The 18,043-nt window shown below is 37.0% G+C and overlaps 1 protein-coding gene across 1 annotated transcript; it reads right to left on the reverse strand.

Moving 5' to 3' along the window:
* Nucleotides 1–8,466: 8,466 nt before the first annotated feature.
* On the reverse strand, nt 8,467–10,209 carry LOC132122335 (beta-1 adrenergic receptor-like). The gene has a single exon (XM_059532479.1). It carries the CDS (start codon nt 10,088–10,090, stop codon nt 8,918–8,920), a length of 1,173 nt encoding a protein of 390 aa, XP_059388462.1. The 5' UTR covers nt 10,091–10,209; the 3' UTR covers nt 8,467–8,917.
* Nucleotides 10,210–18,043: the final 7,834 nt, after the last annotated feature.

The raw sequence follows: 18,043 nt of genomic DNA on the forward strand, positions 1-18,043 counted from the left end.
TCCTACCTAATAAAACCCTATTTATTTTTTGCCACCATAACTATTCACGTTTAAATGGTTAGTTGCATTTTATCTCTCCATGTAATCTTGCATTTTCCCTGCTGTCTGCAGCCCTATCAGAGCTGTTGCCCAGTTTTAATGACTTACAAGGTGACTTATGGGTCAGTGCACACACCACGTGCCTCCCCCGACCAATTTTACCTGCATTGCTGTAGGTAACATTATGTAACAGTAGCAGGTGATATCCAAAACCAACAGTTTTTGTGTACTGGGCCTTGACTTTTTGATCTTCTTTCCCACAAACGCACAGAAACAAGGAGAGAGAGAAAACCAAAGAAAGAAAAAACAGTGCTCATATTAGGCACAACAACATGAAAAGTTCTTAGAATTTTATTACTATACTGACTTTTTCGAATGCGCATTGCATCTACCCCAATTAACTGATATTTTTAGGCAAACTGCCACAGGACATTGAGTACTGGGAACACAATTTTGAAAAATAATTTAGGTGGTGCATTTCCTGTTAGCTTCGACCTGAACTAATAATAGACATATTTACACAAATGGCTGAATGTGTTTATCAAACAGAAGCTCTGTCTTCATTTGAAATGCACACAAGATTTTGCCATCTGAACAAAACCCCTACATGTACAGCAACAGCTTCAACTTTCAAAAGTTAAACTCTTGCAGCTCTTCCTCTACTCCTCTGTCTTTTGTAGTGGACACTTGCACCCCGCTTGCTTTAAATTCATCTCACCTGTGTGGCATTTCAGAGTCTCCTGGAGGTGTTGAGAGATGGCAGGTTAAAACATTCTGTACATGGCAAAGAGCCATTGCGTAGGCTAAACTCAGTGCCTATTTTTAGCACTTCAAGATAACGTGCTCTGACACTCATATCAACCGGAGACCCCCGGAGCCTCGTTTCAATCTGCGAGGTCTTGTCGTGAGCAACAGGAATGTTGACGAGGTGATTTACCCACGTTTTGCAAATATATCTCTATGTAAATATAATCAGATCCAGATTTTTATTTTTGGGAAGTAGCATTTTTCCATTAAAACGTATTTATCTTATTGAACATAAAATGCGCAAAACAGGAAAATATTACTTGGCCAACTTATGTAACAATTATGTTTTATGACACGTTCAAGTTTTTTTAATTAATTTATGTATTTTTCTGAAAACAGAAAAATATTAGTAAAAAAAAAAAAAATCATGTCAACGACTTCTAATTTTCTCGAATATAACATTTCTGTTGAGTAGAAAATTAAATGTTGCAAAATTAAAATTCATACACCTTTAGTACGTACATGCATTTACTCCTGGAGTAATGTTTTAATGAGAATACTAATTCTTTTTCTTATTAATCTTCTTATTAATTGTATGCAATTCAATGAGTTGTAAGGTATGGAAACCCGTTTCTGCCACTAAAAAAAAAATAATACAAAGTAATTGTGACTTTTTATCTCACAATTCTGACTTTTTTTTCTCAGAATTGTGTGATATAAACTCGCAATTCAGACTTTTTTTCAGAATTGTGTGATATAAACTCGCAATTCTGAATTTATAACTCACAATTTTGACATTATAACTCGCAATTGCGTGTCAGAATTGCAAGATATGAACTCACAATTTGAAGAGACAAAAAAGTCCCAGTTATCTTGTTTTATTTTTATTTGGTGGCGGAAACGGGCTTCCATAGTAAAGGCGGGCGTACACGGTGCGATTTTTGCTGTCATACGAGTTCGCATGCAATTTTTTTTCAATCGTGTGGAAATCGCGTATGGTCGCGGCTCGTATCATTTGCGATGAATTACGAGCCGAGCAGAGTGGCTTACGAGCACTTCCCGACCTCCCGATCATTTTTAAACATGTCTAAAAAGTTCGTGAGCTATCGGTTTGAATTCGTGACATGTGCAGTTGAACGAGCCGATTTGTTGATTTATCTGAAGTTGACCAATCACGAACTCGGAAAACCACAGAAGAAGAAACACGAACAGGGCAGCGCCACGGCGAATGTGGACTATTAACCAGGAGGATAAACTCGCTGAAGTCTGACAGGAACAGCGAGCGCTGTATGATGTTTCTAGCAACGTGTACCATGCTTTTTAGTTCTCTCTCTCTCGCGCGCGCGCGCTCTCTCTCACACACGCATTATGTAGTTTACAGGGACTCTCCATAGACGTAACGGTATTCTATACTGTATATCCCCATACACTACCTCTATCCATTACGGAAAATGGATGTTTAAAATTTCTATTAAACACCGTATAGTATTTTTTTAAAGCCATTTGGTTTACGAGGGCACAGAAATTGTCCTCACAAACCATGTTTACGTTGTAATACCTATTTCAGATATTTATAAACCTACAAGAACACACACACACACACAGGGTGACCAAACGTCCCGGTTTCCTATTGCTGAAAAATAACATGTACGTGTAGGAAACAGTCACGGCTTGTATCAATATTGTATATGCAGTTATGGGAGAGGGAGAGCAGTTATATTAGGCGCGTTCGACTTGAAGCAGCGCTGCACAGAATGACATCACCTGTATGGCATCAAAGTACCGCGAGAGCGATTCAAATGCATTGGATATCTGTGCTCTCTTAGCGCTCTCGCGGTACTTTAATGTCATACCTTCTGTGCGTGCAGCGGTGTTTCAAGTCGAACGCGTCTATCAACTTCGTGCGATTGCTTCTGGAATTCGCAGGTTGTAAAATCGTGTCGTATATCATCTCGTCCGTACGATTTTCAGATAAACTCACTCGTGCCGTGTGCGTGGACATACGATCTTCCGACCATCCGAATTCGCACCGTGTACGCCCGCCTTAAGGGAAATGCGTATTCACAAGAGGCAAGTTCAAGCTCAGACCAGTGCGCAATGTTTTACTACGGTTAGGAACCACTTTTTTTACAAGTGACTGTAAAAAGCGCTATTCAAACAAACTTGTATTAAACAAGTATTTATACCGATTTCATAAGGCTCCGAAAATTATTGAAAAAGAACACAAAGCATGAGTTTCTCAGCTGCCATAGTTGCAACTCTTGCATCATCAGAACAGGGTGTTCAGTGCACCACCATTTCCATTTAAAAAACATTTTGCACCGTTTTGGGGCTGAATGTAGCCCAGGTCATTTACATATAAGGTCACGTGAAAAAGTCTTTTTTTTTAATGTAATGTAATTGTATGTTAATGTATGTACAGTAAGTAGGCTACTTAATTGCAATATTAAGTTTATGTTGTGTAATTAACCCTCAGGAAACTGGTGTTTTTTGTCTTTTCAGCTTCACTTCACATAGGCTAGTTCAAACGGGGGCAATAAATATTTAAAAAATATATAGGCCAATATATAGGCTAGATTTTCCTTATGGTTTTATTTTTTAAAAGATTATAGGTCAATTAGTTGTCATTATGATGCACGTTTTTCTGGTTTTCATTTTGGTTATCGTAAAAAAAAACAAAAAAAAAGTAGTTTACTTGAAGAGATTAACAGAGAGTTTTACACTATTGTTTAATGTGATAAATTTCATTTTGACCCATGCAAAGGATTATCAGGGTTTTCATCACACACTTCATAGTACAGTGAGCGTTGATATTGTTATCCGAAAGCGCCCTTCAGAAAAGGTGTCGAATGGAAACTACGACACTGGAATGAATGGAAGGCAGCCAGGCATGCACAGGTAGCGTATAAGTGAATGCCATTCTCTCAACACCTCGTATGGCAATTATGTATTAGTATTAACCATGTAAGCTGTTGGCCAACTTGAGAGGGAAAAACATGAGAGCGTTTTTTTCTCCATGATGTGCTCTTGGCAGCCATTTACTGCCATAAAACAACATGCTGCGCTCCAGACCAAGCGACCCTTAACTGAACTAAAGATGTGTAATGGCAGTCAAAGCTCAGAAAATGTTTTGAACTTGTTCATCAACTGCTATTAAAAGAGACTTAACTTTTATGAAGTAAGCAAATGTACTGTTCACTGACTACATGCAGTGAGCTAATCTTTTCTACTTAGGTCAGTGTGCGTTTCTTTGTAATTCTCCTGATTTGAGCACAGCAGCATTTGAGCCTCCAAGCAAATAAAAGCAGGCCCACATTGGGCCATTACGTAAAGAGTCATCAGAGAATGATAAACTAAGAATAAGCTTTCTGATTAATGAAGCAAATTCAATGCTGATAAAGCAACCAAAGCCCAATCACATGTGCACCATTTATTTCAACACAAGGGCTCTCATCTGTCACGTCTGTCCAGATACAAATGCTTGCCAAGCAAACGGTTACAAATAACAAGGTGACATGCAGCCAGGAATGTATTCATGATGTGGGCAGTGTTGTTGTTGTGAAGCGCTGCTCGGTTGTATAAGCACAGGTAATCACATTTAAATAAGGTTCATTAGCCGAAGCATTGTGGACATATTGCATTCAGCGACCCTGAGGCAGATTTAAATGCGCGAGGGCTCTGGGGACAGCTTAGAGCAGTAATGCATTTTAAAGCATCCAACCTCTTATAATTAATAGTACACAATTGTGAGTTAAAATTAAATGTATTCCCTAAAAGCTTTTCGTTCTTTCTTTGTTTTTTCATTTCTTTTCTTTTTCTGAAGCACAAGGCCTTTTACATTGGTTATATTTAGAAGGAATAAAATGATAAGCATTCAAACGGGACCTGAAACGATGTTTTTTATTTATTTATTTTATTGAACATAAAGAATACATTTTTTAAAATAAATAATGAAAAGTTCAATTGTGTTATGCGTAATTATATATATATATATATATATATATTTAAAAAAATTAAACGGCAATTTAATATATTTTCAAATGTCATTTATTCCTGTGATGTCAAAACTAAATCTTCAGCCATTACAGTCTTCAGTGTCACATGATCCTCCAGAAATCCTTCTAATATTTGATGCTTAAGTAACATTTCTTTTTTATTTGTACTGCTTAATATTTTTGTGGCAACCATGATATATTACCATTTTAAAGTTTGGGGCCTCTGCGTTTAATAGAAAACAGGTTAAAATAGGTAAAATATGTTTGCTATGTAAATAAATAAACACTGCTCTATAGAACATTCTATTCATCAAAAATAGAATACATAGAATACAATAGCCAAGATACAACTATTTGAAAATCTGTAATCTGAGGGTGCAAAAAATCGCCTTTAAAGTCGTCCAAATTAGTTCTTAGCAATGCATATTACTAATCAAAAAGGTTTTGACATATTTATGGTTGGAAATTTAAAAAATTTCTTCAAGGAACATGGAATGATCTTTACTTGATATCCAAAGGAATCTTGGCATAATTTTGACCCATACACTTTTTTTTTCTTTATACCAGTGTCTTAAGACGGTCCATGGTCAAAAATATTTCTGGATATTTCAAATTCGCATTTTAGGATGATTTCTGAAGGATCATGTGACACAGATCAGAGTACAATACAGCTTTGCCATAAACAAAACAAATTAAGTTTTTTAACAAGTTATTTTAAAGAGGTCATATAATGCGATTTCAAGTTTTCCTTTCTCTTTGGAGTGTTCCAAGTTCTTGGTGCATAAAGAAGATCTGTAAAGTTGGTAAGACTAAAGTTTCAAACCCAAAGAGATATTCTTTATAAAAGTTAAGAGTTAACCACCATTAAAAATGTGGGGGACATGTGGGGGCTTGTTCTAACATGCTCCCAAATGTCTATGTCACTGATGTGGGAAGATTTGCATAACACCGCCCAAATGTTTCACACAAAGAAAGAAGGCGTAACTTTGATTCTAGCCGATGCTGCTGGCGCCATGTTGTGGAGATGCAAAGCAATGTGTAAAAAGACAGTATAAGTCATTAAAATCCGTAATTATGTTCACATTGGATGCAACAAATGCCCCGTTTGTCATGGGTTTTTATTGTTTTTGTCTAGTTTTTGTCTTGTTTTGACTGCGAAATGCCTCACAGTATGTCAAGGGGCATAACATTTCCATCACACGCTTGAGGCATTTGGCAAATCACAAAGCACTGGATAGCTGGCCAGTCAGAGCACACCTCGCTTTTCAGACCATAAGCTTTGTAAAAAAGGACGGGTTTAAGAAAGACGGGGCATAGAGGAGAAACAATAATGTACAGTATGTGGAAAATAATGTGTTTTTAAACCACATAAACACATTTCATTACACCAAATACACAAAATAATGTTCTTTTTAGCAACATCATATGACCCCTTTAAATAGTAATAGTAATTCACAATGTTGCCATTTTTACTGTATTTTTAATCAAATAAATACATGCAGGCTAAATAAGCAGAAAAGATTTATTTCAAAATCATAAAACTAGACCAGAAAATGACACTAACCAATAGGCTATATTAAAATAATGGACCACATAATTGCACCATATTGTCGGTCAGTGCTAACTGTGATTTAAGATGGATTTCACTTTAAACAGAGTACTCCTATATAGTTTTTTTGTTTGTTTTTTTACTTGCATGCAGTTGATTCATGAAAGGCATAAGGCAAGTTGATCTGCAGAAAATTTGAATTTCCATATTTTCCTAAAGCTTTTGCTAACACTCCAATGGTGCAGAAAATGATAACATTAGGAGAATTTCATAATGCTTTGTGTTTATATTGTGATGTGAATCTTAACCAAGGGGCACACACCCTGCACCTCAACACATACTGGTAGTTTTCACATGAGTCGTGTTATTTTTTAAAGTCTAATCTGGTCAGAAATGGTGGAAAACCCAACAGTGATGCAGGTGCAGCAATCAGATCAAACTAAATGAGGTCAGCACATAAATATTTAAGGCAAACTCTAATGGGAGGCCTTTGGTAGACATTAGCCATGTTGAAAAGGACATTTTTTAACTTTCAATCAACTGCTGATGAGAGTAATTCACATATTGAGATGTAAATCGCAACTGTGTAAATAAAATAGTTAAAGATCTGTTGACATAAAATTGATCCCTCATTTCAGTAAGTGCATCTGAAACATTTTTCCATGAAAAAAACAAACAACATACTCAAATGCCAACAGATGATGGTGATGATCTTCATGACAAATGATAAAGTAATTACAAAAGCAATGTGCCTTTTCACAATAACACATTTTATTGCACGCTAGCCAACTTGACGTCAACATGATGAATCTTGTACAATACTTCACATGAGGCACTGATACATAAATTATTTCTGTAAAAATGTGAAGTTGGGACAATACATTTTTTCCTGCCCAAAAATATGTCTGTGCATCTCATTTACAGATAAATCAATCTAACATTTATAACTGGTAGAAATTCAAAATGAATGGAAAATGCAAGAAGCTCACTGCCCCATGGGCAGCTCACATTTGACACAAATAAGGTGCAAATCACAAGTAATATTTAACATCACATTGCCACGCTTTTTTGTATATCTTGTACAATGCATCAGATAAATACTGTACATTTTTAATATTTGTTTAATATAAACAACTTCCTCCTTGTACAATTTGCACATTATACAGGTATGAGGTAAAACGAGATTTAATATCACACATTCGAGAATTAAACATTCCAATAAACAATGTTAAGGCTCAAAGCCTGAAAACATTGCTATGAAGAATGACAAACACTGTTTCAACACACCACTGCTTCAGTTCGGCCACGCTGCCATTTATTACGGCTAAATACAGAATGGTTTGTATTCCAAATGATGTCCGTTTTTACAATTCAACCCTTGCAAAATGTATATTATAGATCAGTGTTTTGAACCCATTTAATCCCACATTAACACTTGTGACTGCATTTGCTTTTGAGCTTGAGGGATCTAGAAAAGTTGTATTTTTATGTGAATTTTACATGAGCTCTCAGCAATAGGCTATATGAAGGTGCAGACTGTCTAGGCTAATGTGATCCTATTTAAACAGCTGGTTTAAATAGTTAGTTTAGAGCTTTTTTATTCTAGTTTGCTCCTCTGTGTATATGATAAACATAGCTAATATTTTATGTGTCTATTATTAATGTATATTAATGTAGGCTATACTCTGTCTTGTATGAATCACATCACAATATAGACCACAATTTATTTCATGTCAATGAACACATTTGTAAATAGTAAGAAACCCATTTTGAATACCTGATTGATTCACTTGAGAAATGTGTATAAATTTCAACAATTTAAGGAATATTGTTACATTTAATGAAACAAAGAAATATATTAATGTAGCCTATCTTTGAAATAGGCCTACCTGTTCAGTACAATTGACAAAAAAATAATAAATTTTTCAGTTTGCTAATTTTCAATTTGCTTAAATTTAGCAATTTGCTTAAATGCCTTCTCAAAATTTAAATACTTATTTAGCTGGGGGAAAATGGGATCAAATGAGTTTGAATTGGTTGTTTGGACACGGCAAAATTTCAGTTGGCCTGTTATCTATTTTATACAACAGTTCGTGCTGGTCCTCGAATTTGATTGGCGGAACTGCTCTTCAAAAGTGGTACTTGGACTTTTCACTGTTTGTATTACTCCGCGCTTATTCGTGTTCACATAGGAGCAGTTCGAAGTGGAAGCGGAGCGAGTGCGGTTTTTTTCAATCCACGATCGCTCGAGTAAAACCCGGAGTTGAGCGAAGTGTATACAGAATACTTTGTGTGGGGGAGGGGAGATAGATGGTGGTCACTCCGTCCCACCCATAGGCCTATATTTAGTTTGTGCGTTGCTTGGCAATAGTCAAAAATAACGCTTTGATTTTTTTTCTGGAACTATTTTCGTCTACGAAGAAGAAATATGCGACTGGCCAATTTTCTAGGAAACGCATTACACGTCACATTGATTGTTTATTGAACAAGCAATATCACACTTTCAGCAAAGTCGTCATTACCTGATATGAAACACAAACAGCACTCTCGCTCGTGTAATATCGATTAAATTGTCACGGTTGTACTTCTACAGTTGAGACTCTGAATGGGACATCCTGCCGTTTCTTTCCAGACGGCAGTCGCTGCTGTCCGCGCCGTTACAGTCCGACCACGTCCCGAGCATGCTCTGCTCCACCGAGTTCCCAAAGCCCCCGGTGCAGCGCGACAGATCGCACGAGCTCACGTGCAGCCTGCGGTCCGCCTGCCTCGGACAACACAACAACCTCTTGAAAGCTTTCCTGAAGTCCGGACTCCGGCAGTATATGATGGGGTTGAAGGCGGAGTTCACGTACCCCAGCCAGTTCAAAAACACGAAGAGCTCCTTATCCACCACATGTGCGCAAAACACCCGCATCACGTTAACGATGAAGAACGGCAGCCAGCAGAGAGTGAACGTTCCCATGATTATTCCCAACGTTTTCAGTGCCTTCTGCTCTTTTAAAGCTAGGATCTTGGTAGCTCGTTTTCGGTTAGGTTTGCAATTAGTACCATGATTGTTGTAAAACCTTCCCTCACATTTGTTGATTTTGTTCAGCTGTTGTTTGGCTTCTCTATACACTCTGGCATAGACGAATATCATAACTATTAAAGGGATGTAAAACGATATAATAGAGGAGGAGATGGCATATGCGCGGTTGGTGATGAAGTCACAGCACTCGGGATTGTCATAGCACGCTGTCTCCTCTCTGTCCCGGGACCAGTGCATTAGGATGGGTGGAAATGACACCAGAGCTGATATAGCCCAGACTCCACAAACCACCACCTTGGCTCGTGCTTTCGTTAAAAGACTCTGATAGCGAAACGGAGAGATGATGGCGATGTACCTGTCTATAGCAATTACGCACAGGGTCTCGATGCTCGCCGTGACGCAAAGTACATCAACAGATATCCAGAATTCACAGAAGAACGATCCATACATCCAGGCTCCTCTGACCTCCAAGGCTGCACCAAATGGCACTACCAGTAACCCCATGATGAGATCTGCGCACGCCAGAGACACGATGAAAACATTGGTGAGCGTCTGGAGCCTCTGATTCCGCGCTATGGCGACTATAACCAGTATATTTCCCACTACAATGATGAACACTATCAGACCCATGATGATTCCCATGCCCACGAGCCACTGTTCGGATAAGTTAAGATCCACCGTGCCGCGTTTAGAATCATTGCTGTAGTTTACGGACGGTAAACCGTCTCCCATGGTGTGGAGAAATGAAGCGCGTTCATGCAGAACTTCAGGTCCAGTGTGGAGCGCTTCCGTTCCATCCGCGCTCTGCTCTCCAGCCCAGGCCCACACGCGTTCACTGAAAGAAAGAGCCGAGCGACAAATACAAATGTGACGTCACAGGGCTGCACAGCCAATGGTTCTGCTTTTCTAAATTGTAAGTCTTTCACTATTTGATAAACACACAGCGCGGCGCTTTTACGCATGGCCAATTTAGGACTTATGGCGCACCACAAGTTACAGGGTTCAAACATTTGAGAGCACGTGTTCCCCCTTTTGAACTGGGAAATAAACAGTGTAAGATAATTGGTGAGTACATTGACCCTATGTCAACTATGCCATAAAATGATCATAAAACACCGTTTTTTTATTTTTTATTTTTGCAGTGCTTTACATCATTAAAAAATATGGTATGGTGGCTTAATGTTAAATTATTTTTAATAACTAATCACTTTTATAATTATATTAGTAATTATATAAATTGCATTCTTTTCTCTATTTTTATGTTGTTTATGTTTAGCCAACTTAAAACCATACTTGTGCTTGTATGTGCATTTCCACTTCTCAAAAGCTCTTTATGGTGGAAAAGGGCTCTTTACATTCTAATAATGTTCTTCAAACTAAGAAAAAAGGGGTGCTTTTATGAACTGCTCACTAGTTTTTTTTGGGAACCAAAAATTGTTCTATGGCATTGCTGCAAAACCCCCCATTTAGAGGCTTTATTTTTAAGAGTGTAAACTCATGTAAATGTCGGGGCAGACTTCTCAAACATCTGGAAAATAATTTGCAACAACGCTGCCTGACAGCACAAAGCAATTACAGGGCCCCTGGACAGATACGGTGCATGTTTGCAAACTTCACAATGCTCGATTCAGTTGTTCCATAATAGTGCCCCGGCATTTTCCTGGACAAATCACCACCAGCCAAGCTATAAAAAGAGCCAACAGTAAGCCGCTTGCTTTCCTTCTGAAAACGAATGAGTCCGGGCGAGAGGTGTTTTTCTAGCAGTAGGAAGCTGTTACTAGATAAGATCATAATTGCACCTCCTTATAGCCGGGACACAGACAGGCACATTAGGCTAATGCTGCCGCTACAGAATTTCTCTCTCATTCTCATTTACATTCCAGCATTGTAGAACAGCATTCTGACCTTTTCTTCTTTAAAAAAAGTCAACATGTATTAGTAGTCCCAAAAATAAAGGCATATTTGATATTAACTGCACCAACATGTAATAATGCAGGGCCGGTACCTACATACTTTCAACCCCTTTTGTCATTGTTTGATCCATCAGATGAAGTCCTGGGACTCGTGATTGGAATGATCTAACTATTTCTAAGCGAGTGAAAGGAAGTCTACTCATGTTGCATGGCTTCAGCTGCTGGTGCAGGAATCAGGATGCAAGGCTAATAGTGTCTATAAGGAGAGTTATGCAATTTTTATGTAGCATAAATATCCCATTCAGGTACGAATGCAAATTGATACATGCATGCATTGGATTGCTTGGAATTGTGGTAATGCAGTTTAATGATGATTACTACATAATGATGGATGATTTAGACTGAAATTAGAAGGGAAAGAGATTAAAGTCTTGTGAACAGTCGTTAAAGGAATAGTTTAACCAAAATATACTCACCCCCATGCCATCCATGACGTAGATGGGTTTATTTTTTCATCAGCAGATTTGTAGAAATATAGCATTACATCCCTTGCTCACCAATAGATCCTCTGCAGTGAATGGGTGCCATCAGAGTCCAAACAGCTGATAAATACATCACAATAACCCACAAAAAGTTATCCACGTGACTCTACTCCATCAGTTAACATTAAATGTTACAATTTTAACTTTAAACATGAGTAAAACCATGAACAAAGACATGATTGTAAAGTGTAAAAAATAAAAATGGCTATATTGAAATTATGCTCTTGATTTGCAACGTGCAGTTCATGAGTGAGTCATAATTAATTGATTCAGGGGCTGTTCATTTAATGAGAGATATGTCGTAATAATGAGAATGCCCTATGAATCTTCCTCTTTTCCTAATTTCTTCCTATAGTCTTCTTTTAGAGAAAATAAGGATGTGAGCTGCAAAAATCCAGGTAACTGTTCACATTTCTATTCACAGCAGTCTAATTATCTCTAGCTTCATGCCGTTTTATTAAAATTCACAGAGCACAGTTTTCAAGTCATGGTAAATGTCTTCAGAATACTAATTCTGGGTAATATTAAATGATGAAGTTACTGGCATATTTACAGAAACACCTGCACCAAATATTCAACTTTCATTTTCTGACCTTCAGTAGGAGATCTGTTGTGGCTTTGAGGAGAAATAGTTAGAAATGAATATTTAATATAATGCTTAGGAAGTGGGAAATGAAATGTAAAGGTTTCATTATGTATTATGCATCTGTTAAACTATGAATTTTGATTGAAATACTTGTTCCAGACATTCATAAACTCTTGAGGGAGCCTGGAGATGCCACATCTGTCTATCAGTCTATGCTTCACACTCCATACATTCCATACATTTACACTTCTGGCAAATGTCACATCAGAAACAGCATCTGTCTTCCCCTCTTCCTGATGGATGGAAGGTTCAAAGGGTCATTATCTGACAAACAGCACTCTATGATCTCAGCCTTGGCTGTTAACCTCTGAAAACATGTTGTATGAGCTTCACATATGCAAACATAAACATGACTGCAGCTGAAAGTTCATTGTGTTCCCTTCGAGGTGCATTATTGAATGGTTTGAGCTTTGGAAGAGTGTATATACAGTATTTTACCCCAGAGAGACAGATGTCTACTAACTTTTAAACTATCATTTAATAGCGTTTGAATTGCCAATAACTCAGCATTTCGTGGGATTATAATGATATCAGCTAACTTTAATTTGAGAGTATACTGATAGTAGCTATACTTATGAAAGATAATGGTCCTTTTCAGCAACTATGGCTCCAAAAAAAACCTTTAGCATCCATGGAAATTTTTCATTGTCCAGAAGGTTCTTTTTAGTTGAGAAAGTTTCTTTAGATTAGAAAAATCCTTTTGGACTCTATATTCAAGAATGGATAATGAAAGTACAGTAAAGTGGGGCTCAGTGTTGTTTTGGATTCCATTGACATGGAATGCATGGATAAGAACAGTAGAAACATTCTTTAAAAGTTATACAAGTTTGGACCAGCATATATTGGTGAGTAAATGATTTTCAATTTCCAATTAATGGTGAACTATCCCTTTAAGCATGACGCAAGCTTTAAATGTGCTTCAGTCAGCACATTTAATATGCTCTTCAATCAATGTCCTTTCGCAAACGTCATCATACAGATTAATACTGACTCTTCTTTAACGTTTAATGTGAACTGTACACTACATTAAACACTAATAAGAGTGGTGCTTGGTCATGCATGACTAAGAGGGTCTTGGGTGGACGAGATGCTCTGAGTGATTTGTAGTAAATTATATGGTGCTACAGTAGGTGCTGCTGACCTTCCAGCAGTGCAAGTCTATGGCTGTGTCCCAAATGAGTGGGGTTCCCAGCAGTCGTTCCCAAACCTAGTCCAGGAAAAAAAAAATACACATTTTAATGCATTTTTTTCTCCCTAATGAAACAAACTTGATTCAACTTATCAGCCCGTTAGTAGACTCCAAAATATTAGTGTGTCCGATAAGAGAGAAATCAAAAGAATGCAGTGGTTTGGGTTCTCCAGGATCAGGATTGGGAAACAATGCTGTACACTCTGCACTTACAGCATATCACTATGCACTAAAAGTCTAGGGTAAGAATAGAATTAGGTGATCTTGTTATCCAACTACAGAGTTTGAAAGTTCCTCCACTACATAAGGAAAGCTTTGACTCATGAATGCATGGTGTCCAACATTCTACACTATGTTGATTCAGTTAAATAAGTGGTATTTACAGTGTATGTCTTGTTGGAATTTCCGGTTTGAATATACTCACACTATTTATACTGTAAAATAGTATATAGAATAAGTACACCAGGGATGGGCAACTCTAAAAGTTGCAGTTTTTGGTCAGTTTGTGTGGAAATGTAAGTTTTTGATAAACTCTTTCCACTTTTTATTTAATTTAAAGTAATAAATTAGTATCGTATGCTATTAAATATGCACTTAGTTATCACCAAAGCTCTCTCGCTCTCTCTTATTTGTTGTAGATCCTGTATCCCTTTTCTTTTATGTTGGCTCAGAAATCTATCTGAAATAGAATGTGTGTAAATGCTGCTTTGAAAGTCATTGCTTCATAGGGCAGCAAGGGAACAAGACAGCTGCTTTGAGGCACAGCCTTAGAAAGCTAGGTGAGTTTGATCAGGCTCGAAGCTAAACTCTGCTGCAAAGTTGTCTAGGCATGAAATATACGGATTAAGATGCACCTTTTCTTACAAATGTGTTTTATTGTTTTCTGTTGCCAAATTATAAATCTGATCACTTAGAAAGATCTAAACAAGATAGCACTGTAAAATTAGGACTGAGCCTTAGAAGCACGGTTTTACTTGAGCTAACTATAGCCTGACTGCTGTCAACTGTGAAAGTGAAAGTAACTGAAGAAAGAAGCAAGACTCAACACAGGGTTAATAGTCCTGTCATGGAATCATAACTGAACCTGAAAGACTAATATGGGGTTTTTACAGACGATTTACAGACTGATGTTTTTGTCAACCAACACTCAGATCTAAACACTGAGTTCATGTTGTTGCCTCTCTCAATCACCCATGGCATTCTTCAGATTATTTTAGTGCTCTTGAAAAATGATGGGTTATTCTGGCAGTGTTTTTCCCCTCCAACCCAAAATTGCAGAAACATCTTTGCCAAATTAATAAATTTGCATAATTATATTTGCAAGTGCGTAATCATTTCAAGTGCAAATGCTCTTTCACTGCTGCTGTGATGAAAGCAGAAGTGTGTCAAAAAGCAGCTGTCTTGACTGACTGCCTGTTAAATTCGAATGTTCTATTTCATATTTACGCTTCTCTTAATCTTGCATATGGACTCGGGCTCTGATTGGTAATGTGCTTTCTGGTTAAATATTAGCCTGTTGCGCAGTAATGGGCGCTGTGGCTTCTCTGGGGGATTCTTGTGAGGGGAAATGAACATTCTGATGGCATTCAGTGTTTGCTGAGAGATTATGAGGATCACATTCAGCAGCACAAAGCATATATTTTCACAGCACAGCTTTATTTGGAATTGCTGAGAACATTAAGCCAAGGAAATGGAGCGTGGTGGCAATACCACTTTTTTAGACAGCCAAACACTTCGGTGAATGGAGCACATGGTCATCTTGTGTGTGTGTATGTGGATCTTTACTGAAATAACTTGTGTAATCAATCATTAACATTAGTCAACTAAATAGGTGCACTACAACTCAAACTTGAGCATAAATGCATTTAATTTATTGAAAGAGACAGGAAAGACATTTATAAGACTTTAACATTAACACATCTTATTGACCCCAAACCATGGAATGGTATCATTAATAAATACAATAATTTTACACCATTTATTAATCGGTTTATATTATATATATTTATATTTTTACTATGAATTAAGATTAATCAGTTGTATATTTACAAATGGACTAAATCAGTAAATGTTGTTATACAAATTGTTGATTTGTAGTTCATGATACCTAATGCTTTATATTAACAAATCATACCGAAAAAAATGACCACTGAAATCTTTCTCAACATGAAGCATCTCTGCTGGAACAGATGCTCTTTTTTCATTTACAATGAATACATTTGTCCTTGTGTGTAGTGAAGAGGATATGAAAACGCTGAACACATAAATGCTGGGAAAATAAACTTTATTAGACCACTCCATCCAATTAATCTATTAAAGTGCAGAATTTGGAGGATGTATAAAAGAGCTGCCTTCAAAAGAGTGAGAGATAAATTGTGTTTTTATTAAATAGTTTATGGGCTAGGGTTCCTGCCTCAGGAAAAGCAAGCAAAATCAGCAACAGAACAGTTTTAGAGGCCATTTCTACACAGTGTCTAGATAGAAGAATCCCCAGGTCTGATTCACACTCATACTCTGCAAGCACATGATGTATCAGCAATACATTGTAGTTCCATTGTTAATGCTTAACAGCACCGAGAGGCTATTATTTCAGAAAACATGAATATGTAGATGTAAATAGCACATGATTCCCAAAAGACTGAACACTGAAATTCATGTCACCGCTTGATTACTAACACATAGCCCATTCATATAGAGTGTGCTGCTCATTGAAAAGGCACTTAAGCTTGGCAAGCAATAATAAATAATGCCAATTAAATAGCATTGAGTCTGACTGCTCATTTAAAAGACTGGGTTACGGTATATGGTTGAGAAAAGAAAAAAAAAGTGCAGTGCGGGAAATAATAATATTATCAGCCAACCCAACCATGGAGGGCTGTCAGAGCAGCTGAAATTGGCTACATTTTTACACTACACAGCATTACTTCAAATATTATTGTGTGAGAGCATGTGAGTGACTGAATGAAGATGGCTGATAATGATATCAGGCTATTTGACAAAGACATCACACAAGCTTAATCATGTGAAACACCCATAGCAGAACCACAAGAAATATTGAAAATAAGGCACTTTGTTCAATATTTGTCAGGATTTAACAGTCAGATCCTGTCTCTATAATTAGCACTTGCAATGTGAAGTGTCTGATTACTACAGTATGTGTTAACCGCGGGATGTGATTTGAATGTTAATAGGATATTCACCTAAAAAATTATTTCTCATCCCCATGTCATTCTCTTTTTCTTCTTTGGAACACAAAAAGGAGGAAAAATATATTTTTGTCCATATAAGGAGTGTCAATGTGGTCCAAAAATAAAAAAAGGTAATTGTGACTTTCTTCCTGTTGCAACTAAGGTTATATCTCACATTTGTCTCCCCCCCCCCCTCAGGTTTGCAATAAAAATTGCAATTTGTGAGATATATACCTGGTTTCACAGACAAGGCTTAAGCCTAGTTCCAGAGTAAAGTGTAAGTCTAAGCTGTTTAACTGAAAGAAACGTGCACTGACTGATTTTAAAATATATCAGTGCCTCTTTTGTCTCAAAATGCACACCAGTAATGTTTTTTCCAAGGCACGTTAATAAAAAAATTACTTCAATGTCCTAATTGAATTATTGCCTAGCCCTGGCTTAGTCTAAGCCATGTCTGTGAAACCAGGCCATAAACTCACAATTGTGCAACAAAAAGTTGAGATTGAAAAACTGTAAAATAAGAAGTTGCAAGTACCTTTTTTATTCCATGGAGCAGAAAAAACAGAAGTCAGAATTCTGAGTTTATATCTCACAATTACGATGTTTTCAGAATTCTTTTTCTCAGAATTGTAAGTAAATAAATCTTAAGTTTTGAGTCGCAATTACTTTTATTTTTTATATCATGGCAGAAAACCAGGCTTCTATACAAAACAACCTCAAATACCACAATTCTTTTTTTTTTAATGGTATGGAGAAAAAAAGTCACTGTCACAAATTTTTTGTGTTTCACAGAAGAAAGTCACACAGGTTTGGAACAACATAAAGATGAGAAAACACACATTTTCATTTTTGGATGACCCCAAATTTTTTATTTTGTCATCATTTAGTCAGCCTCAAACCTGTATGACTTTATTTCTTCTGAGCAACATAAAGGAAAATATTCTCCATAATGTTGGTAACCAAAGAGTTTTGATTCCCACTGACTTCCATTGTAATTTTTGTCCTTACAATGCAAGTCTTTTTGAACCAAAACAGTCAACATTGGGATTCTACAAAACATTATCTTTTGTGTTCCACTGAAGAAGTTCAGACAGTTTTGGAATGACATTACGATGAGTAAACGATGACAGAATTTTCACTTTTGTAAAGTATCCCTTTAAATGTGCTCCAAGATCCTTTGGGTGGACACTTATTTTAAAAGGCATGC

The sequence above is a fragment of the Carassius carassius genome, chromosome 40, assembly GCF_963082965.1.
Source record: "Carassius carassius chromosome 40, fCarCar2.1, whole genome shotgun sequence".
NCBI classification, from domain to species: domain Eukaryota; kingdom Metazoa; phylum Chordata; class Actinopteri; order Cypriniformes; family Cyprinidae; genus Carassius; species Carassius carassius.

What these genes read in the sequence shown, in the direction of transcription:
- LOC132122335 (XM_059532479.1), bottom strand. Translation starts at nt 10,090, where the DNA reads ATGGGAGACGGTTTACCGTCCGTAAACTACAGCAATGATTCTAAACGC.